Source organism: Scyliorhinus torazame, chromosome 16 (genome assembly GCF_047496885.1).
Source record: "Scyliorhinus torazame isolate Kashiwa2021f chromosome 16, sScyTor2.1, whole genome shotgun sequence".
Lineage (NCBI taxonomy): Eukaryota > Metazoa > Chordata > Chondrichthyes > Carcharhiniformes > Scyliorhinidae > Scyliorhinus > Scyliorhinus torazame.
The window spans coordinates 327,953-351,159 of NC_092722.1; the positions used below are offsets into that span (position 1 = coordinate 327,953).

A 23,207-nucleotide genomic window follows, 5' to 3' on the forward strand; every position below is an offset into this window, starting at 1 on the left:
CTTCGCACAGGACAAGGCTGAGTTCACCCTCCTCAATGCCTCACTCCAAACCTCCTCCTCCAAGAGTGGGCCCAGCTCCTCTGCCCACTTTGTCTCCACACCCTCAACAGAGCCCATCTCCTCCCTCATCATCCGCTGGTATATACCCAATGCGCTGACGATCTCCGATCTAGACCAGGGTGCGATCCCCTCCAGCAAGGTAGAGGCTGCTTCATTGGAAAGGCTGAAAAGTACTTTCTGACCCAGCTCCGCACCTGGACCGATCAGCGTCTGTCAGCCATGGTTTTATTTCAGTTCCCCAAAGCTAGTGAACTGACCTTCTAAAAATCAATCTCCCATTTTCACTAAACCTTTATCCGTCCAGTCCCTGAATTTCAGATCTGGCCGAGCAGGTTCGAATAATTGATTTGCACAGATAGGGGGCGGAATTCTCCCCCCCCCCCCACGCTGGGTGGGAGAATCGGCGGGGCGCCACGCTGCCCCGACACCCGCTCGCGATTCTCCCGCCCCCCCCAAACCGGCGCGGCGAGAATCTGGGGCGTCATTCTCCGACCCCCCAGCGGGTCGGAGAATGGCCGTTGGCCGGCGTGAATCCCGCCCCCGCCGGTTGCCGAAGTCTCCGTTACCGGATATTCGGCGGGGGCAGGAATTGGGCCGCGCCGGTTGGCGGGCTCCCCCGCTGGATTCTCCGGCCCGGATGGGCCGAAGTCCCGCCGATAAATTGCCTGTCCCACCGGCGTAAATTAGAGTACCTATTTACCGGCGGGACAAGGCGGCGTGGGCGGGCTCCGGGGTCCTGGGAGGGGCGCGGGGCGATCTGGCCCCGGGGGGGGGTGCCCCCACGGTGGCCTGGCCCGCGATCAGGGCCCACCGATCCGCGGGCGGGCCTGTGCCGTGGGGGCACTCTTTCCTTCCGCCTCCGCAACGGTCTCCACCATGGCGGAGGCGGAAGAGACTCTCCCCACTGCGCATGCGCGGGAAACTGTCAGCAGCCGCTGACGCTCCTGTGCATGCGCCGCCCCGAGATGTCATTTCCGCGCCAGCTGGCGGGGCAACAAAGGCCGTTTCCGCCAGCTGGCGGGGCGGAAATCCCTCCGGCGCCGGCCTAGCCCCTCAATGTTGGGGCTCGGCCCCCAAAGATGCGGAGCATTCCGCACCTTTGGGGCGGCGCGGTGCCCGTCTGATTGCCGCCGTTTTGGGCGCCAGTCGGCAGACATCGCGCCATTTGGGGAGAATTTCGCCCCACAGCTGGCTGCTCGGAGAATTGCAACTCACCGTTTGCAACGGGCGAACGGCGATTCTCCGGCCCGGATGGGCCGAGTGGCCTGCCCAACATGACAGGTTCCCCCCCGGTGCCGTCCACACCTGGTTGCTGCTGGCGGGAACAGCGCGAGAACGCTGGGGGGGCGGCCAGTGGGGGGAGGAGGAGGGTTCCTGCACCGGGGGGGGGCCTCAAATGGGGTCTGGCCCGCGATTGGTGCCCACCGATCGGTGGGCCGGCCTCTCTGAAGGAGGACCTCCTTTCCTCCGCCGCCCCGCAAGATCCATCCAACATCTTTTTGCGGGGCGGCCTTGAGGAGGACGGCAACCACGCATGCGCGGATGATGTCATTTACGCGGCACCGCTTTTACGCGGCGCCAAGTCCTTGCTGCTCCGAGCCGGTTTTCACTCCGGCGCCGGCACTCAGACCTCCGATGGGAGAATTGCGTCAGGAGATCAGCCGAGACGCATTCCTCAAGTTAAAATTACAGTGCAGTTGCCTCCAAATTTTTAGTGTGGCCACCACCACCCACCAGTAACGGACTGTGCTTCCACCTAAATTCAAAGCTCATCCGAATAGACCATTAAATATGCTCCAATTGAGAATCAGGGCGAGAAGCATAGACTGCAGCATATGCCAAACTCCGTGGTTGTGACATTTTCCCTTTCTCGCCGTGTCCAGTGTAAAAACTCCTCACTGGAATTATCATCGCCTTCAATTAATATCCCTTCCTGGCCTGACCGTGGCAGCAATTTGGAGATGGGAGTTGCTGCATCTTCAGCAGCAGATGTGCCAACAAGTTACAAATGGAATAGGAGTCTTCCTTGCGCGGTGATTAGTGTTCCTGGGAGTCATTCTCCGACCCCCTGCCAGGTCGGAGAATGGCCGTTGGCCGCCGTGAATCCCGCCCCCGCCGAAGTCTCCGGTACCGGAGATTGGGCGGGGGCGGGAATCGGGCCGCGCCGGTTGGCAGGCCCCCCCCGCTCAATTCTCCGGCCCGGATGGGCCGAAGTCCCGCCAAGAAATTGCCTGTCCCGCCGGCGTAAATTTTAAGTAGGTATTTACCGGCGGGACAAGGCGGCGTGGGCGGGCTCCGGGGTCCTGGGGGGGACGCGGGGCGATCTGACCCCCGGGGGGTGCCCCCACGGTGGCCTGGCCCGCGATCGGGGCCCACCGATCCGCGGGCAGGCCTGTGCCGTGGGGGCACTCTTTCCCTTCCGCCTCCGCCACGGCCGCCACCATGGCAGAGGCAGAAGAGACTCCCTCCACTGTGCATGCGTGGGAAACTGTCAGCGGCCGCTGACGCTCCCGCGCATGCGCCACCCGGAGATGTCATTTCCGCCAGCTGGCGGGGCGGAAATTCCTCCGGCGCCGACCTAGCCCCTCAATGTTGGGGCTCGGCCCCCAAAGATGCGGAGCCCTCCGCACCTTTGGGGCGGCGCGATGCCCGTCTGATTGGCGCCGTTTTGGGCGCCAGTCGGCGGACATCGCGCCGTTGGGGGAGAATTTCGCCCCCTGCCTCTGAGCCGCAAGCTCCGGATTCGAGTCTCACCCCAGGACCTGGTGACCAAGGAGATGCGTTAATAACACGGCCAAAACAGGCTGGAATGTCAACCTGGGTATGAGGGGCAGAGACTCCGGGTCACAGGGTGAGAGACTCCTGGGTCAGAGGGGGAGAGACCCCTGGGTAAGGGGGTGAGAGACCCTTGGGGGGTGGGAGACTCCTAGGTCAGATGGGCAGAGACTCCCCAGGTCAGAGGGGAGAGACCCCTGGGTAAGGGGGTGAGAGACCCCTGGGGGGGGAACTCTGGGTAAGAGGGGCAGAGCCTCCCCGGGTCAGAGGGGGAGTGACCCCTGAGTCAGAGGGGGAGAGACCCCTGGGTCAGAGGGGGAGAGACCCCTGGATCAGAGGGGGAGAGACCCCTGGGGGTTGTGACCCTTGGTCAAGCACGATGTGGAGTGCTGTCCCTCAAGCTATAAACTCTGGTGACAAACCAGTGACCTATTACAGGAATAACCAGCGATAGAAACGGGTGAAACTGTGTCTTAGATCCAGGAAGAGAATTGGATGGGACGAGGGGAATAATGAATCATTTTTCTGATTGGTAGATAATAAAGTCCCTGAAGAAAGCGATGGCTCCTGTTCTCAGTGATATCACAATTGAATGGTTCTTTCCTGCAACAACCGAGGTCCTAATCTCACCATTGGAGCCAAGTTACTTGTTCCCAGGAGACAGACTTATTGGATACTGCATTGTCTGTGACACTTCAAGGTATCATCCTAACCTCAAATCAGTAAGTGTAGCGCTTGCTATTTTCTTAAATTTACTTGTTATGAAATTATTTAATGTGTCAACTTTGCACTGGCCAGGTTGAATTTACAGTCCTCACAGGATAATAAACTTGGGCGTCAGTGTGTGTGTGTGTGTGTGTGGGCGTCAGTGTGTGTGTGTGTGTGTGTGTGTGTGGGGGCTTCACAGTGTTTTTGTGTTTGTCATGTACACAATAATGCTTACTGTAAGTTGCAGATTATAACCTAACTGTCCAAGTATATTAAATCTACTTACTGGTACAATACTGATCCAAACGGTTGGAGTTGATCTTATGAATGGGTATTTCTGTGTTTCCTGAAGATGTACCTCCTTGTGGCTGTCATCAAAATATCAGAAATCCTAGAAATTGAAACATCTTTTTTGGTAATGTTCTGGTTGATATATTTTAAATGGTGGGAATGTGTGAGTAAGATCATTAAGGCAGGGACAGAGTGACTGTGAGAAGTTGATATGTTAATAAGCCTGTGACACTGCGCAAACAGATGTTTACCGAGGGCAATTTAGTAACAATGGGACAGAACATGAATAGAATTGAATAGATTGTTAAAGGTTCAGAAGAAGAGACAGGGGCCCGGCCGGAATTGGGATGGGCGCCCGGCCGGAATCGGGATGGGTGCGGCTGGTAGACCTGGGAGAGGCCAATCCCGGAATTCCCAACAGTTGTTAGCTTTGAGGTCTAACCAGATCGCGCGTGATGTCATAATCTATGATAGTAAATGTCCAATAGGTTTTTGGAATAAAAACAGAGAGATATCATGCAGTGTACAGCACGCACGCCCTGAGAGAGAATTAATCCAAGTATATTTGCCGTCTTATTCAGTCGATGTATATTATGCTGTAGATGATGATCTTTATAAGAGAGAAAGTGTAAAGTTCAGGGTGTAAATACAATTGGAGGTGGAGCAGTTGCTTGAAGGAGGACGAGATGGTGTCACTATTCTGTTTGGCATTGATTTGTATTATTATCGAGTTCCATAAAAATGCTTTTCTATTTGAGACACTGATACAAGTACCTTATGTAAGATATTTTCTGTCTAACTGTGGTGATTTATGGTGATTGTCTCTGTAAAGGCAACAAAACATGAAGGGTCACCTGGTTCGAGGGACCAATTGGGAGTGAGAGTGGGTGATTACCCCGGGGGAGAGTCCTCTCTGCAGGAGGGGACATGTCGGGACTGGTGCAGCGTGAGGCTGCTGGCCTCTACAGCTTTTCTTATTAATAAATACCTTTTGTATTTCTAATGAAGTCGGTGAAAGTACATCATGACAGCAACATAATTGGAATGTGACATTTTGCAGGAACTGTCAGGTGAGGCAGGCAGTCTCAAAGCAAGACAAGCAATGATTGTGTTCACCTGTTTTGTTGTAGGGTCAACACTTATAGCTGTTTTCCTATTCCGTTACTTCACAATGTCATGGCAATAAGTACGAAGTCTTACAACACCAGGTTAAAGTCCAACAGGTTTGTTTCAATGTCACTAGCTTTCGGAGCGCTGCTCCTTCCTCAGGTGAATGAAGAGGTCTGTTCCAGAAACACATATATAGACAAATTCAAAGATGCCAAACAATGCTAGGAATGCGAGCATTAGCAGGTGATTAAATCTTTACAGATCCAGAGATGGGGCAACCCCAGGTTAAAGAGGTGTGAATTGTACCAAGCCAGGACAGTTGGTAGGATTTCGCAGGCCAGATGGTGGGGGATGAATGTAATGCGACATGAATCCCAGGTCCCGGTTGAGGCCGCACTCATGTGTGCGGAACTTGGCTATAAGTTTCTGCTCGGCGATTCTGCGTTGTCGCGCGTCCTGAAGGCCGCCATGGAGGATGAATGCCCTTGACTGCTGAAGTGTTCCCCGACTGGAAGGGAACATTCCTGCCTGGTGATTGCTGCGCGATGTCCGTTCATTCGTTGTCGCAGCGTCTGCATGGTCTCGCCAATGTACCACGCTTCGGGACATCCTTTCCTGCAGCGTATGAGGTAGACAACGTTGGCCGAGTCGCACGAGTATGTACCGCGTACCTGGTGGGTGGTGTTCTCACGTGTAATAGTGGTATCCATGTCAATGATCTGGCACGTCTTGCAGAGATTGCCATGGAAGGGTTGTGTGGTGTCGTGGTCACTGTTCTGAAGACTGGGTAGTTTGCTGCAAACAATGGTTCGTTTGAGGTTGCGCGGTTGTTTGAAGGCAAGTAGTGGGGGTGTGGGGATGACCTTGGCAAGATGTTCATCGTCATCAATGACGTGTTGAAGGCTGTGAAGAAGACCTCAACCGGGACCTGGGATTCATGTTGCATTACATTCATCCCCCACCATCTGGCCTGCGAAATCCTACCAACTGTCCTGGCTTGATACAATTCACACCTCTTTAACCTGGGGTTATCCCAGCTCTGGATCTGTAAAGATTTAATCACCTGCTAATGCTCGCATTCCTAGCATTGTTTGGCATCTTTGAATCTGTCTATATATGTGTTTCTGGAACATACCTCTTCATTCACCTGAGGAAGGAGCAGCGCTCCGAAAGCTAGTGACATCGAAACAAACCTGTTGGACTTTAACCTGGTGTTGTAAGACTTCGTACTGTGCTCACCCCAGTCCAACGCCGGCATCTCCACATCATGGCAATAAGTGACAGAGTTCCAATAATCGAGGGTGAAGCAGCATTAAGCTTATCCATAAGAATAAGGCAAGGTCCGACCATGGGAGAAATGGGTTGAAGAAATCTTTTACATTCTGATATTTTATTAATAAATATTTCTGTTCAGAAATACAGAATTCTGCTGTAACTTGTGATTTGCATCTCGTCCGTAGGGACAGTCAGTTACAGTGATACATCAGTCTCTTGCCACTGTACAGGAATGTTAAATTAAGTTAAGGTGCCATGGTCCTGGAATGGGCTTTGAACCCAGAACCTTCTGGATTCTGGAAAGAGTGGTCCCAACTGAACAATGTTGATACTTGATATTTGCTGTGATCAATTGCCCCTCGCCTGAGGTGTGGTGACCCTCAGGTTAAATCACCACCAGTCAGCTCTCCCCCCCCTCAAAGGGGAAATCAGCCAATGGTCACCTGGGACTTTGACAACTCTACACTTTACACCATCAAACATTCATTTCCGCTTTTTATATTTCAGTCTCGTAGCCTATGAGATTTCAATTGCCACTCCCTCTACTCCAGTTAGCTGGCGGCTGCTGCCTCAACAATGCAGCAGTCCAGTTATCATTCTCTATTCCATCGATATTCCATCTGTCATTTGGCGGCAAGCTTGTGAACCTGGAGTAAAGGAGCAAGTCTGGAAGCCAGTGGAAACTCAGGTTTGAATCACTAAGACACTAGGAGCAGGAAACGCTTTCAGAAATTGAACCATTGGCTGTTAGATTTTGTGTGATAACTTGTCTCTGATTCAGTATTGATATTTCTTGGTTTATTTGAGGACAAACAGCGTAGGTACAGCATGATGTGGTCTCAGGAATCCAACAGCTCGGTCTTTTACCATTCTCAAGAGGAGGAGTCTGGTCGGATAAACTCTGAGAGTTTGAGAAGCTGCAGAAATTCTCCGGTCGACAGTGTAAACGAGCAGCCGCCAGACGAGATCTCCATTAATGAGGATCAGGAAAAGGAAGGTAATGTGACTGGGGTTGGAACTTTTCTTTTTATTGGAATTTAATGTTTAATGTCAGATAGAAATTTCTAATATTAATAGCATCCAATGTGATGCTGAACTAAATTTTATTCAAGAATGATATTTTAATCATCTTTATTATTGTCACAAGTAGGCTTACATTAACACTGCAATGAAGTTACTGTGAAAAGCCCCTAGTTGCCACATTCCGGCGCCTGTTCGGGTACACTGAGGGAGAATTCAGAATGTCCAATTCACCTAACAGCACGTCTTTCGGGACTTGTGGGAGGAAACCGGAGCACCCGGAGGAAACCCACGCAGACACGGGGAGAACATGCAGACTCCGCACAGACAATGAACCAAGCCGGGATTCGAACCTGGGATCCAGGAGTGGTGAAGCTATAGTGCTAACCACTGTGCTACCATGCCGCCCATGAATATGTGTACATTCTTTAGATAAAAAAATCTTAAAATTTACAGGCAAGAATTGTTGTAAAATGCCTGACCAGACATTTACTCTGCTAACTGCTTGTTGAATACATATTAGCGACACTAAATCTATCCCAGTAGCAACGTCTGGACTGGGGGATTCCTAAAGAATTATTTTTGGCTGAGGATTCAACCTCATTTGGTAATTCTACTTGTGAGTCTGAGTTTGAGCCAGGAGGATCTGAGACCCAGTTTGAATCAGTTTGTACAGAGTTTAGCTGATCTTATTGTAACATAGAGTTTAGAAGGATGAGGGGGGACCTGTAAAAAAATAAAATAAAATAAAATAAAAATGTGCAAAGAGTGTCTGGCAGCAAATTCAAAACACAAACCTCAGTCCCCAGACACCTTTTAGATCCCTTTGAAATGATTCTTGACATTCTCTGGTGTGAAATTGCAGAGAAGGATATCGGGCATGTTTACATTGTAGTCCACATTGGAACTCTCCAGAAACTGGTCACTGGCAATGCTAGACTTCAGATGACTTGTGGCAGCCATCTTTGGCCGATATCTTTTTTTCTCTTATGAAAGTTCTTGAATAGGGTTTCCTGACGGTGTTGGGTGGCTTCACTGGGAAATCCCATGGACAAGCAGCGGGAGTACTGAATCCCACCCCCAGGGAATGGCGTGCCTCCGAGAAACACGGGACAGGTAGACCAGAGAATCCAGCTCTACATATTGATATCACTCATTCACAATCACATCATTGTGACAGTCCTTCCTGAACAATATCTGTGGAATATTCTGGAATTGAAACATACCAAAAATACCAAGAAAAACTTAGTGAGGGGTTGGAATTAACCAAGTATAAATATTTTTCAAGGTATTGAATCAAAGATGTCTCCCAGAAGACGAGCATACAGCACGAATCATCTAGTCAGACAGAACATCTCCAAGAAAACAGTCACTCCCAGTGACCCAGCTTCAGCATTCGATAAAAACCCTCTCCGCAGAGCGAGGGTTCAACAGCTTGTGGGTTGGAACAGCCCCGAAAGCAGCGCTCCTTGGCAGAGGCATTTCCAGGCAAGTTTCCCTTATCTGTTGTCAGAAACATAGTTTTGTGAAATGTATTGTGAAATAATTGTACCACGACTTCTGTCCGTTCACGGCGGCATCTACATCCCACAAACAAACCAAACAAAACCCCAAACACCGTATAAATTTTCAGGCAAAATATAAGATCAGGATTAAGGACAAAATAAATCAATATTTTAGACCATTCATTGATCTTAAGTCATTCAGATGGTCGATGAGTTTCTTAGATTTTCAGTTGTAATGCTTAGCTGTTCTCATAGCGATGAGCACTTCTGTTCTCCAATGTAAAGAAAAAGGGATTGATATCAAAGTTAGTTCATAGTATCAAATTTGGATTGATTCCTTTTGTCCTGAAAGATGTCAGTAGAAGTTCCAGTGACAGGTCAGGCAGGCCCAGTATCAGAACCAGCATCATGAATACAATGTGCAGAGTGATGACACCAGGTAATTGGCTTGTCTGCTATTTGTCTTGATCCATGTTCATTCAGACAAATCACAATATTTTGGTGGTTTCAGACTTGCTGAGTGATGTCAGACCATACACCCAACATCTGGTCTGCAACTAGAACATCCTTCAGTTTGAAATTGAGAAGACCAAATCCACATTGCCTTTAATCCTTCATTTTTGTCTCTGGCTCCAGCCAACTGCCCTCTTCAAACACTTTCACAGGTTGGTCGCATTATCAATCTTGCTGCCTTGTTTGAACCGCATCATGGGCAGCACAGTGGTTAGCACTCCCGCCTCACGGCACCAAGGAACCGGGTTTGATGCTGGCCCTGGGTCACTGTCCATGTGGAGTATGTGGGTGGGTCTCACCCCCACAACCCAAAGATGTGCAGGGTAGCTGGATTGGCCATGCTAAATTGCCCCTTAATTGGAATAAAAAGAATTGGGTGCTTTAAATTTATTTTAAAAAAGAAAAAAAATTGTTTGCACCACATCTAAGTTTAAGAAGCCATACCCTCTTCCCCATAAAGACCACTCACCTCCCTGGCTGTAGCACAGCATTGCCAGATTTTTTCATCCATCAGGTCCACCCACTGAGTGGGCCTGGAAACAGACACTAAACACAGTCACAGTCAGCCCAGGAACGTGATTGTACGCTGGCTGGCCAATTAACAGGCAGCCAGAATGAAGCACACACTATGAAAGGCTCAGTGCTGCTGACGAGGGCAGGAAGTGGCCAGTGCTGAGAATAGCCACGGTGTAGGCTGGTACCTCTAATGTGCTCCCTCAGGGCGACAGTCACTGTGGAGCTGCAGACCTGTAAAAAACATAATAATAAATTGGGTGGAAAAAATATGCAAAGAGAGTCTGGCAGCACATTCAAAACACAAACCTCAGCCCCCACACACCTTTTAAAATGTTATTTCAGCCCAGACTCTTCATCCCGCCCTGCATTCACGATGAAGCTGAAACACAAAGGCAGACTGACCACGTAAAACTGTGTTCAATTGGCCCCTTACTTACTGGGCTAAATTGCCTGATTGTTGGAGGGCACGCTTCCCATCTATGTGCATTCCCACTGACCAAAATATTGCGCAAGTGCAAAATGACGATGGGACGCGCGCCCAATGTCTCTTTGTGTGAATTTGGGTGTTTGCCTGCACGAGCACATAAAATTCTGTCACTTGACTTTAACCTTATTTCAGCCCCTTTACTGCTAAAGCTGTTCTGAAATGCTGAATATTTTTATTCGTTCATGGCTTAGGACCTCACTCTCTGGATTGGCCATTGCCTATCATGATCCTAAACCTTACAACGCAATGATCACTGTCTCCTAAATATTGCCCCATTTAAGATTATGTTTTAGTCTCTCGGTGCAGCACACCAATCACAGGAACTTCACAAACTGAAAAAAGGTCCCTTAATGAATCAAATTTTCAATGCAGCAAAACTTACAGACATCATTTCCTTGGTACAGACAAATATGCTTATTAAATGTAGCTCCAACTCTCTCAAATGTCAAAAGCAATGACATTTACAGCTCTACAGGAGATAGATTCACACCTGATAAAATTACTGCTGTAAAAATAGTGGAAATAGCTGAGGATCAACAACGGTGACTTTCTCAGAAGTTCAAAAAGCCCGAGGGAATCGGCTTTCTTATCCAGCTGAATAAAATATCAGCTTGAATTTTAGAACTATAGGTCAGGAGTAGGTCAAAAGTTAAAGGGCAACGTGTGTTCAAGATCAGCAGGGAACCTGGAAATCAGAGATAAAATTGATAAACAAAAAACGTCAGAACTTAATCTGGATCAGATTTGTTACATTTAAATAAAACTTGTTACAAAAATGAGATTGAGAAAGTGGTTGAGGTTTGAGAGTGCCCCTGTAATTTAGGTTAAATGGCAGCATGAAGAGGGTCGTGTGGCATTTCCTGAAACCTGTTCACAACAATCCTGGGTGATTGACATGTTAAATATCAAAGATCATCTCAGATTGTTTTACTGCAAAAAAAGGTGCAGGATATTTGCACCTGTTTTAAAAAAAAGTCCCATGCACCTGTGATGGTGGGGAAGAAGAAGTTTGATTGTCCTCCCCGCCCTGCCACATTTCTGCCACACCCCGCCGGCGGGAGTCTCCGTAACACCGGCCGGTCAATGGGGTTCCCAGTGTGGGGCAGCCCCACGCCGTCGGGAAACCCCCCGGTGCCGGCAAAGCGGAGAATCCCCCCAGCAGAGAATCCAGCCCCTGGTGTTAGTCTCCAAACTCTCAGAACAAAGAACAAAGAAATGTACAGCACAGGAACAGGCCCTTCGGCCCTCCAAGCCCGTGCCGACCATGCTGCCCGACTAAACTACAATCTTCTACACTTCCTGGGTCCGTATCCCTCTATTCCCATCCTATTCATATATTTGTCAAGATGCCCCTTAAATGTCACTATCGTCCCTGTTTCCACCACCTCCTCCGGTAGCGAGTTCCAGGCACCCTCTACCCTCTGCGTAAAAAACTTGCCTCGTACATCTACTCTAAACCTTGACCCTCTCACCTTAAACCTATGCCCCCTAGTAATTGACCCCTCTACCCTGGGGAAAAGCCTCTGACTATCCACTCTGTCTACGCCCCTCATAATTTTGTAGACCTCTATCAAGTCGCCCCTCCTTCGTTCCAGTGAGAACAAACCGAGTTTATTCAACCGCTCCTCATAGCTAATGCCCTCCATACCAGGCAACATCCTGGTAAATCTCTTCTGCACCCTCTCGAAAGCCTCCACATCCTTCTGGTAGTGTGGCGACCAGAATTGAACACTATACTCCAAGTGTGGCCTAACTAAGGTTCTATACAGCTGCGACATGACTTGCCAATTCTTATACTCAATGCCCCGGCCAATGAAGGCAAGCATGCCGTATGTCTTCTTGACTACCTTCTCCACCTGTGTTGCACCTTTCAGTGACCTGTGGACCTGTACACCGAGATCTCTCTGACTTTCAATACGCTTGAGGGTTCTATCATTCACTGTATATTCCCTACCTGCATTAGACCTTCCAAAATGCATTACCTCACATTTACCCGGATTAAACTCCATCTGCCATCTCTCCACCCAAGTCTCCAAACAATCTAAATCCTGCTGTATCCTCTGACAGTCCTCATCGCTCTCCGCAATTCCACCAACCTTTGTGTCGTCTGCAAACATATTAATCAGGCCAGCTACATTTTCCTCCAAATCATTTATATATACTATGACCAGCAAAGGTCCCAGCACTGATCCCTGTGGAACACCACTAGTCACAGCCCTCCAATTAGAAAAGCACCTTCCATTGCTACTTCCTGCCTTCTATGACCTAGCCAGTTCTGTATCCACCTTGCCAGCTCACCCCTGATCCCATGTGACTTCACCTTTTGTACTAGTCTACCATGAGGGACCTTGTCAAAGGCCTTACTGAAGTCCATATAGACAACATCCACTGCCCTACCTGCATCAATCTTCTTAGTGACCTCCTCGAAAAACTCTATCAAGTTAGTGAGACACGACCTTCCCTTCACAAAACCATGCTGCCTCTCACTAATACGTCCATTTGCTTCCAAATGGGAGTAGATCCTGTCTCGAAGAATTCTCTCCAGTAATTTCCCTACCACTGACGTAAGGCTCACCGGCCTGTAGTTCCTTGGGTTATCCTTGCTACCCTTCTTAAACAAAGGAACAACATTGGCAATTCTCCAGTCCTCCGGGACATCACCTGAAGACAGTGAGGATCCAAAGATTTCTGTCAAGGCCTGAGTAATTTCCTCTCTAGCCTCCTTCAGTATTCTGGGGTAGATCCCATCCGGCCCTGGGGACTTATCTACCGTAATATTTTTCAAGACGCCCAACACCTCGTCTTTTTGGATTTCAATGTGACCCAGGCTATCTACACACCCTTCTCCAGACTCAACATCCACCAATTCCTTCTCTTTGGTGAATACTGATGCAAAGTATTCATTTAGTACCTCACCCATTTCCTCTGGCACCACACATAGATTCCCTTGCCTATCCTTCAATGGGCCAACCCTTTCCCTGGCTACTCTCTTGCTTTTGATGTACGTGTAAAAAGCCTTGGGATTTTCCTTAACTCTATTTGCCATTGACTTTTCGTGACCTCTTCTAGCCCTCCTGACTCCTTGCTTAAGTTCCTTCCTACTCTCCTTATATTCCACACAGGCTTTGTCTGTTCCCAGCCCTCTAGCCCTGACAAATGCCTCCTTTTCTTTTTGACGAGGTCTACAATATCTCTCTTTATGACCTATCAGGAAGGTGTAGGATAATAGACTGTCTACTTAAGGAGCAGAGTAATAACCTTGGAGACATAATGGGCAGGTTAACGCATTAACAAGATACTTTTCAGCAGTTTAGAGTAGTATGCCTGTGAAATGCTGTTTAGTTACTGTTGCTTTTAGTTCTTTGTTACAGTAAAACACTTAACTTGAAATGTTGTCATAGAATTCCTTTAAGTTGGCCACTGGGAATTCAGACTTCTTTGTACAAGTTATCAGTCTCTACTGGGATCATTAAAAAACTTTCTCCCTCCCAATTTTTCCTCTTATCTCCTGAAGGTACTAGCGGGATTCTCCAGTTCCCCAGCTGTGGGCGAAATTCTCCGGTATCGGCGCGCTGTCCGCCGACTGGCGCCCAAAACGGCGCAAATCAGTCGGGCATCGCGCCGCCCCAAAGGTGCGGAATGCTCCGCATCTTGGGGGCCGAGCCCCAACCTTAAGGGGCTAGGTCGGCGCCGGACGAATTTCCGCCCTGCCAGCTGGCGGAAAAGGCCTTTGGTGCCCTGCCAGCTGGCGCGGAAATGACATCTCCGGGCGGTGCATGCGCGGGAGCGTTAGCGGCCGCTGACGGCATTCCTGCGCATGCGCTGTGGAGGGGGTCTCTTCCGCCTCCGCCATGGTGGAGACCGTGGCGAAGGCAGAAGGAAAAGAGTGCCCCCACGGCACAGGCCCGCCCGCGGAATGGTGGGCCCCGATCGCGGGCCAGACCACTGTGGGGGCACTCCCCGGGGCCAGATCGCCCTGCGCCCCCCCCAGGACCCCGGAACCCGCCCGCGCCGCCTTGTCCCGCCGATAAGGTAGGTGGTTTCATCTACGCTGGCGGGACAGGCATTTTAGCAGCGGGACTTCGGCCAATCTGGGCCGGAGAATCTCTGGGGGGGGGGGGCCCGCCAACCGGCGCGGCCCGATTCCCGCCCCCGCCGAATATCCGGTGCCGGAGAATTCGGCAACCGGCGGGGGCGGGATTCACGCCAGCCCCTGGCGATTCTCCAACCCGGCGGGGAGTCGGAGAATCTCGCCCTGTGTGTTACTCGGCAGCGCACCACTCGCTGGCGGTGGGATTCTATAACCCGCCACTTGTCAATGGGATTTCCCATTGAAGCCGCACCTCACCATCGGCAAACCCATGGCTGGGCCACTGTCTCAGCTGGAATACAGCTTTGAAGGCATTCCGGAGTTTCACTCACGCTGTTAGGCTGACAGTTCCTATGCCACAGGAAAGGGAAACACTTTGTGTCAGTTATTAACTTCCTGTTCTCACATCAACCAGTTTGTCCTTCTTCAGAAATCAGATCTGATTACATCAATATTACATCAATATTACATCAATATTACATCAATATTACATCAATATTACATCCCATCTAAGTTGCGATGTGGTTTTATTTGTAAGGAGGTCTTTCAATTTGAATTTTTGAATAGGTGGAACAGAGGATCATAGGAATTAGGAGCAGAAGTTGGCAATTCAGCCCCTCGAGCCTGTCCGCAATTCAATCAGATCCTGGCTGATCTCTTCCTGGTCTCCTTACCTGTTCCCCATATCCATTTAATCTTTTTTGCAATCAGAAATATATCTATCTCCTTCTTGTAACCATTTAAAGACTCAGATTCCACCGCATTATGTGGCAGCGAGTTCCACAAATTCACCCCCCTCTGCGAGAAGTAGTTCCTCCTCATCTAAATCAACCGCCTCTCAACCTATATCTGTGACCTCTCGTTCTAGATTGCCCCACAAGGGGGAACATTTGGACTACATTTACTTTATCAATCCCTTTTAGTATTTTATACACCTCGATCAGATCCCCTCTCATCCTTCTGAACTCCAGCGAGTATAAACCCAAACTGTTAAATCTCTCCTCGTACATCAACCCTTTCATCCCCGGAATCACTCTGGTGACCCTCCTCTGAACTGTTTCCAATGCCACCACATCCTTCCTCAAATAAGGAGACCAAAACTGGACACCCAGATCCCTCGGCCCAGGCACAATTTGAATCTGCTTACCATTTAGATAATGATTTGCCTGACTTTTTTCGGCCAAATGGATAACCTCACACTTATCCACATTAAACTCCACCTGACAAACTTTGGCCCAATCTCCCAGCCTATCTGTATCAGTCTGGAAAATCTGTATCTCTTATTCACTGCCTGCTTTCCCACCTATTGTAGTATCATCCACAAATTTTGCTATATTACACCCTGTCACTGCTTGACCCCTGAGGCACCCCACTAGTTACAGTTCACCAGCCAGAGAAGGACCCATTTATCTCGACCCTCTGCTTTCTGTCAGCCAGCCAATCCTCAATCCAATCTAGTACTCTACCCCCAATCCTCTGCGATCTCACCTTCTGGATCAGTCTTTTATGCAGCACCTTGTCAAACACCTTCTGGAAGTCTAGATATACCACATCCACGGGTTCCCCCTTATCCACCTTGCTGGCTACGTCCTCGAAGAACTCCAGCAAGTTTGTCAAGCGTGACTTACCCTTTATAAAACCACACTGACAATGGTGGATTGGGCTTTGTCTTTCTAAATGTTCAGTCATCTCCTCCTTAATGATTGATTCCAGCAACTTCCTCACCACAGAGGTCAAGCTAACTGGTCTATAGTTTCCCACTTTTTGCCTCTCTCCTTTTCGAATAGGGAGGTCACATTAGCGTGTTTCCAATCCACCGGGACTCTTCCAAAATCCAGGGAATTCTGAAATATCATAACCAATGCATCCACTATCTCTGCTGCCGCCTCCTTTAATACCCGAGGATGCAGGCCATCTGGTCTGCCCCACCAGGTTGGGGAGGGTTTAAACTAATGTGGCAGGGGGATGGGAACCAATGCAGGAAGTCGGAAGGTAGTAAAACAGAAACAAAAGGCAGTAAGGGGGAAAGTGTAAGGCAGAGGAGTCATAGTCAACAATCAAAAAGGGCGACAGTACAAGGTACAGTGACTGACGGGAGCTCAATGAATAGGACCAGTAATACTGAAAGGAATAAAACGGGAAGTAAAAACATAAATGGTAAGCGACGCGGCAGGTTGTTACATGAAGATATGGGTTCAGCGACAAGGATATCAAACTATTCGGAAGGACAGAGTGGATGGTAAGGGAGGTGGTGTAGCTCTGTTATTTAAGGATGACACCCGGGCAGTAGTAAGGGATGACATTGGTGCTATGGAGGATAAGATTGAATCCATTTGGGTGGAAAACAGGAATAGTAAGGCGGAAAAGTTACTGATAGGAGTAGTCTATAGGCCACCAAATAGTAACATTATGGTGGGGTGGGCAATAAACAAAGAAATAACAGATGCATGTAGAAATGGTACAGCAGTTATCATGGGGGATTTTAATCTACATGTTGATTGGTTTAACCAGGTCGGTCAAGGCAGCCTTGAGGAGGAGTTTATAGAATGTATCCGGGATAGTTTCCTAGAACAGTATGTAATGGAACCTCCGAGGGAATAATTGGTCCTAGATCTTGTCCTGTGTAATGAGACAGGATTGATTAAAGATAACATAGTTAGGGATCCTCTCGGAAGGAGCGATCACAATATGGTGGAATTTAAAATACAGGTGGAGGGTGAGAAGGTAAAATCAAACACTAGTGTTTTGTGCTTAAACAAAGGAGATTACAATGGGATGAGAGAAGAGCTGGCTAAGGTAGACTGGGAGCAAAGACTTTTTGGTGAAACAGTTGAGGAACAGTAGAGAACCTTCCAAGCGATTTTTCACAGTGCTCAGCAAATGTTTATACCAACAAAAAGGAAGGATGGTAGAAAGAAGGAAAATCGACCGTGGATATCTAAGGAAATAAGGGAGAGTATCAAATTGAAGGGAAAAAAATGCAAAAGATTAGTGGGAGACGAGAGGATTGGTAAATCTTCAGGGGGCAACAGAAAGCTACTTAAAAAGCTATAAAGAAGAGTAAGATAGATTATGAGAGTAAACTTTCTCAGAATATAAAAACAGATGGAAAAGTTTCTACAAATATATAAAACAAAAAAGAGTGGCTAAGGTAAATATTGGTCCTTTAGAGGATGAGAAGGGAGATTTAATAATGGGAGATGAGGAAATGGCTGAGGAACTGAACAAGTTTTTTGGGTCGGTCTTCACAGTGGAAGACACAAATAACATGTCAGTGACTGATGGAAATGAGGCTATGACAGGTGAGGACCTTGAGATGATTGTTATCACTAAGGAGGTAGTGATGGGCAAGCTAATGGGGCTAAAGGTAGACAAGTCTCCTGGCCCTGATGGAATGCATACCAGAGTGCTGAAAGAGATGGTTAGGGAAATTGCAAATGCACTAGTGATAATTTACCAAAATTCACTAGACCCTGGGGTGGTCCCGGCGGATTGGAAATTAGCAAACGTGACACCACTATTTAAAAAAGGAGGTAGGCAGAAAGTGGGTAATTATAGGCCAGTGAGCTTAACTTAGGTAGTAGGGAAGATGCTGGAATCTATCATCAAGGAAGAAATAGCGAGGCATCTGGATGGAAATTGTCCCATTGGGCAGACGCAGCATGGGTTCATAAAGGGCAGGTCGTGCCTAACTAATTTAGTGGAATTTTTTGAGGACATTACCAGTGCGGTAGACAACAGGGAGCCAACGGATGTGGTATATTTGAATTTCCAGAAAGCTTTTGACAAGGTGCCATGCAAAAGGTTGCTGCATAGGATAAAGATGCATGGCTTTAAGGGTAAAGTAGTAGTATGGATAGAGAATTGGTTAATTAGTAGAAAGCAAAGAGTGGGGATTAATGGGTGTTTCTCTGGTTGACAATCAGTAGCTAGTGGTGTCCCCAAGGATCAGTGTTGGACCCACAATTATTCATAACTTACATAGATGTTTTGGAGTTGGGGACCAAGTGCAATGTGTCCACGTTTGCAGACGTCACTAAGATGAGTGGTAAAGCAAAAAGTGCCGAGGATACCGGAAGTCTGCAGAGGGATTTGGATAGTTTAAGTGAATGGGCTAGGGTCTGGCAGATGGAATATAATGTTGACAAATGTGAGGCTATCTAATTTGGTAGGAATAACAGCAAAAGGGATTATTATTTAAATGATAAAATATTAAAACATGCTGCCTTGCAGAGAGACCTGGGTGTGCTAGTGCATGAGTCGCAAAAAAGTTTGTTTACAGGTGCAACAGGTGATTAAGAAGGCGAATGGAGTTTTGTCCTTTATTGCTAGAGGGATAGAGTTTAAGACGAGGGAGGTTATGCTGCAATTGTATAAGGTGTTAGTGAGGCCATACCTGGAGTATTGTGTTCAGTTTTGGTCTCCTTACTTGAGAAAGGATGTACTGGCACTGGAGGGTGTGCAGAGGAGATTCACTAGGTTAATCCCAAAGTTGAGGGGGTTGGATTACGAGGAGAGGTTGAGAAGACTGAGATTGTACTCGTTGGAATTTAGAAGGACGCGGGCGGGATCTTATTGAAACATATAAAATTATGAAGGGAATAGATAGGATAGATGCGGGGAGGTTGTTTCCTCTGGCGGGTATAGCCTCAAAATAAGGGGAAGTAGATTTAGGACTGAGTTAAGGAGGAACGTCTTCACCCAAAGGATTGTGAATCTATGGAATTCCCTGCCCAGTGAAGCAGTTGAGGCTCCTTCATTAAATGTTTTCAAGATAAAGTTCGATAGTTTTTTGAAGAATAACGGAAAAAGGGTTATGGTGTTCAGGCCGGAAAGTGGAGCTGAGTCCACAAAAGATCAGCCTTGATCTCATTGAATGGTGGAGCAGGCTCGAAGGGGCCAGATGGCCTACTCCTGCTCCTAGTTCTTATGTTTTTATGTTCTTATGGCCTGGAGACTTATCTGCCTTTAATCCCATTAGTTTATTCAATACCGTCCCCCTAGTGATGGTAATTGCACCAAGTTCCTCTGCATTAAATGCCATTTTTAGATATTTTTATTATCTTCGACCATGAAGACAGAGGCAAAATATTGATTCAGTGCCTCTGTCTTCTCTGTGTTCCCCATTATTACCTCACCAGTATCGTCCGCTACAGGGCCAACATTTACTTTAACTATTCTCTTCCTCTTTATATGCTTAAAGAAGCTTTTGGTATCAGTGTTGATGTTTTCTGCGAGTTTCCTTTCGTATTTCATCTTAGCTTTTTGATTTTATTTTTTGTCGCCTTTTATTGAACCTTAAAGTTCTCCCAATCCTCCAGCTTATCACTAGCTTTTACAGTTTGGTGTGCCCTAATTTTTGCCTTTATGCCCTCCTTGACTTCCTTGTTTAGCCATGGAACATTTTTCTCCATTTTACAATTATTCTTCATCTCAGGAATATACTTTAAATGAGAGATATTTAATATCTCCCTCAACATCCGCATTGTTCCTCAACTGTCCTACCCTCAATTATCTGTGCGCAGTCTACTTGGGCCAACTCTTTCCTCAAGCCTGTACAATTACCTCTGCCCAATGCTAAAACTCTAATATGGAACTCTGTCTTCTCACAGCATGCTGTGATTACTCCTTCCAAGAGGATCCTTAACAACAAGACTACTTATCAGCCCTTCTTCGTTACATAATACTAAATCTAAAATAACCTGCCCCCTCATATATTGCTCGAAGAAACAATCCCTCACACACTCTATGAAACCTTCCTTGAGGCTACCCTTGCCAATTTGATTAATCCAGTCAACATGCATATTAAAATTACCCATGGTTACTGTTGTACCTTCTCACAAACCCTCATTATGTCTTGGTTTATACTCTGCCTCATTTTGGAAGTAAATTAGTCCTGCCAAGGAGTTTTTTCCCTTGTTTTTTATTTCCACCCAGATCGATTTCACATCTTGGCCCTTAGTGTCAATATCATTTCTTAATACAGTCTTGATGTCATCTTTAACTAATAAAGCAACTCCACCTCCTGTTCCATCCGGTCTATCCTTTCGAAATACTCAGTACCCTTGGACATTTAACTCCCAATCCCGGACCTCCTGCAACCATGTTTCAGTAATCCCACCAAATCAAACCCATTTGTCTCCGTGAAGTCAGCTCATTGACCTTGTATCTAAATGCATGCACAATTCAGAATATCGTTTTTAAATATATCCTACTGATTTTTCTTTCCCTTGCACGATTTTCTTATGCACTAGGCTTTTCACACATTCTGAACTTTATTAATCTCTGATAACACTCAGCCTCATCCCCAACTTTCACTCCCACAGGCACATTACATTTAGATTTTTTATGTTTTGTTTCTCCTCCGTGGTGGTTAGACTGGCCCTGCCTCTTCATCCTATTAACCTCTATCTTCTCCTCACACACTGAACTGCTGCTCTGGTTCTCATTAATCATTACACTTCCTGTAGTTTTATCCTTCCTTTCCCCTCACCCACTTGCTAGTTTAAGGTCCCTGTGACCACCCTATTTATCCTTTTTGTGAGCACACTGGTCCCAGATCAGTTCAGGTGGAGACCGTCCCAACGGTACAGATCCCTCCTATTCCAATCCTGATGCCAATGCGCCATGAAATGGAAACCCTCTTTCCCGCAACACTCCTTTAGCCATGTGTTTACTTCCCTAATTTTCTCATCCCTATGCCAATTTGCACGTGGCTCAGGTAGTAATCCAGAGATTCTAACATTTGAGGATCTGTTCTTTAATATTGTTCCACGTTCCTCATAATCCCCCAACAGGTTATCTTTCCAAGACTTGCCGATGTTGTTTGTCCCAACGTGGACCACACAACTGGATCCTCCCCCTCCCGCTCCAATATCCTTTCAAGCCGGTTAGAGATGTCCCTCACCCTGGCACCGGGCAGGTAACACACCGTCCCTCACCCTGGCACCGGGCAGGTAACACACCGTCCCTCACCCTGGCACCGGGCAGGTAACACACCGTCCCTCACCCTGGCACCGGGCAGGTAACACACCGTCCCTCACCCTGGCACCGGGCAGGTAACACACCATCCCTCACCCTGGCACCCGGGCAGGTAACACACCATCCCTCACCCTGGCACCAGGCAGGTAACACACCGTCCCTTACCCTGGCACCCGGGCAGGTAACACACCATCCCTTACCCTGGCACCGGGCAGGTAACACACCGTCCCTTACCCTGGCACCGGGCAGGTAACACACCATCCCTCACCCTGGCGCCCGGGCAGGTAACACACCGTCCCTCACCCTGGCACCGGGCAGGTAACACACCGTCCTTTACCCTGGCACCGGGCAGGTAACACACCGTCCCTCACCCTGGCACCAGGCAGGTAACACACCGTCCCTCACCCTGGCACCGGGCAGGTAACATTCCATGCGGGACTCTCAATCCTTTTTACAAAGGATGCCAGATGGTCCCCTAATTATAGAAACCCTACAACTACACTTGTCATTTTGTTCCCCTGCTTGAATGGCCTCCTGTACCACGATGCAGTGGTCGGCTAGCTCACCCTCCCTACAGTCGTTTTCCTCACCCACACAGGGAACAAGTACCTCATACCTGTTAGACAAGGTGAAGAGCTGAGGCTCCTCCGGTCCTGAATTTAGGATCCCTTTACCTGCCTCACTCACATCCACGTCCTCCTCTCCCTGACCACTGGCCGAATTCAAGGTAGTTAGTCTAAGGGGTGTGACTGTCTCCTGGAACACAGCGTCCGGGAACCTTTTACCCTCCCTAATGTGTCACAGTGTCCGACGCTCAGACTCAGGTCATCAACTCTGAGCCGGAAGCTTCTGGTCGGTCCCTAGTTTATTGTAAAATGTTCAGAGCAGAAATGAAATTTTAAGCATGAATGTACAACAATATAAACAGCAGAATATTAACCTGGTCAGAAGCTGAATGTGCAAATGTGTTAGAGCACAGGTGATGGCAAGAGTCTGAAAAGTCCCTTTCAACATTGTTATTTGTCACTGGATAAAAATCCTGGCAGTCTGGCTCTAAGAGCACTGTGGGTGTACCTACTCTGTTTCTGTACTTTATTCGTTGATGATCACATTTTCGCTCTGTTACATCTGAGAACATAGACACTTAGATTCACTGGAGCTCAGAGTGACAATAATATTATATTGTGGTAATTCCCAACTGCAGGTAGCAGATTATTGCAGAAATGCCACAAGGTCAAGATTTTCTGGAAAGAGGAGACCATCTTTGCTGCATCAGAATTGTCTTTCAAGTAGCCAGGAACTGGATGTTCAATTAAGTCCACATAAGGTAGCCACAGGAGACTACACGGCGGACAGCGATGGCAGCATCAACTCCAGGTCATCCACAGGGGGTGCATCAATTGGCAACGAGACCCAATCCGGTGAGTCATGCTGAGTGCTGAGTGGGTGAGCTGGTGGGATGGGAAGGAGTGGGACTGGAGGAGATGGATTGGAATTGCTTCCTCTATGGAGACCAGTTGAAGGTGTAGGTGAGGAATAGAAACACTGCTTGAATAATTTTCTGAGGATGAACATTACAAGTTATTACCTCCTAAAAATGAAATAGACTTCGCTTCCACAAACTAACACAAATTATTGGGATCATTTGATTCTGGATATTAATCATAGCTTTTTATTTGTGTTCACATCTGTATTTTAGAGGTGGGATAACTCTTTAAAAAGTGGTAATTAATGGGTAGAAACTGACCCCAAAAATGTTTTAATTTATTTGTCCAAGGGATATGGGTGTCGCTGGCTGGTGCCAGCATTTATTGCCCATCCCGAATTTCCCTTGAGAAGATGATGATCACTGTTACAATCCCGGATCAGACCCCAA

The 23,207-nt window shown here is 47.7% G+C and overlaps 1 protein-coding gene across 2 annotated transcripts in view; it reads left to right on the top strand.

The window, feature by feature from the left end:
• The window catches only part of vwa5b1 (von Willebrand factor A domain containing 5B1), a 273,838-nt gene that overhangs the window by 138,404 nt on the left and 112,227 nt on the right, over positions 1-23,207 (top strand). For both annotated transcript variants that reach the window (XM_072477742.1, XM_072477743.1), the window contains 4 exons: positions 3,372-3,557; positions 7,027-7,216; positions 8,528-8,731; positions 22,540-22,752. In XM_072477742.1, the coding sequence (XP_072333843.1) occupies positions 3,372-3,557; positions 7,027-7,216; positions 8,528-8,731; positions 22,540-22,752 (793 nt within the window). The remainder of the gene's footprint in view (positions 1-3,371; positions 3,558-7,026; positions 7,217-8,527; positions 8,732-22,539; positions 22,753-23,207) is intronic.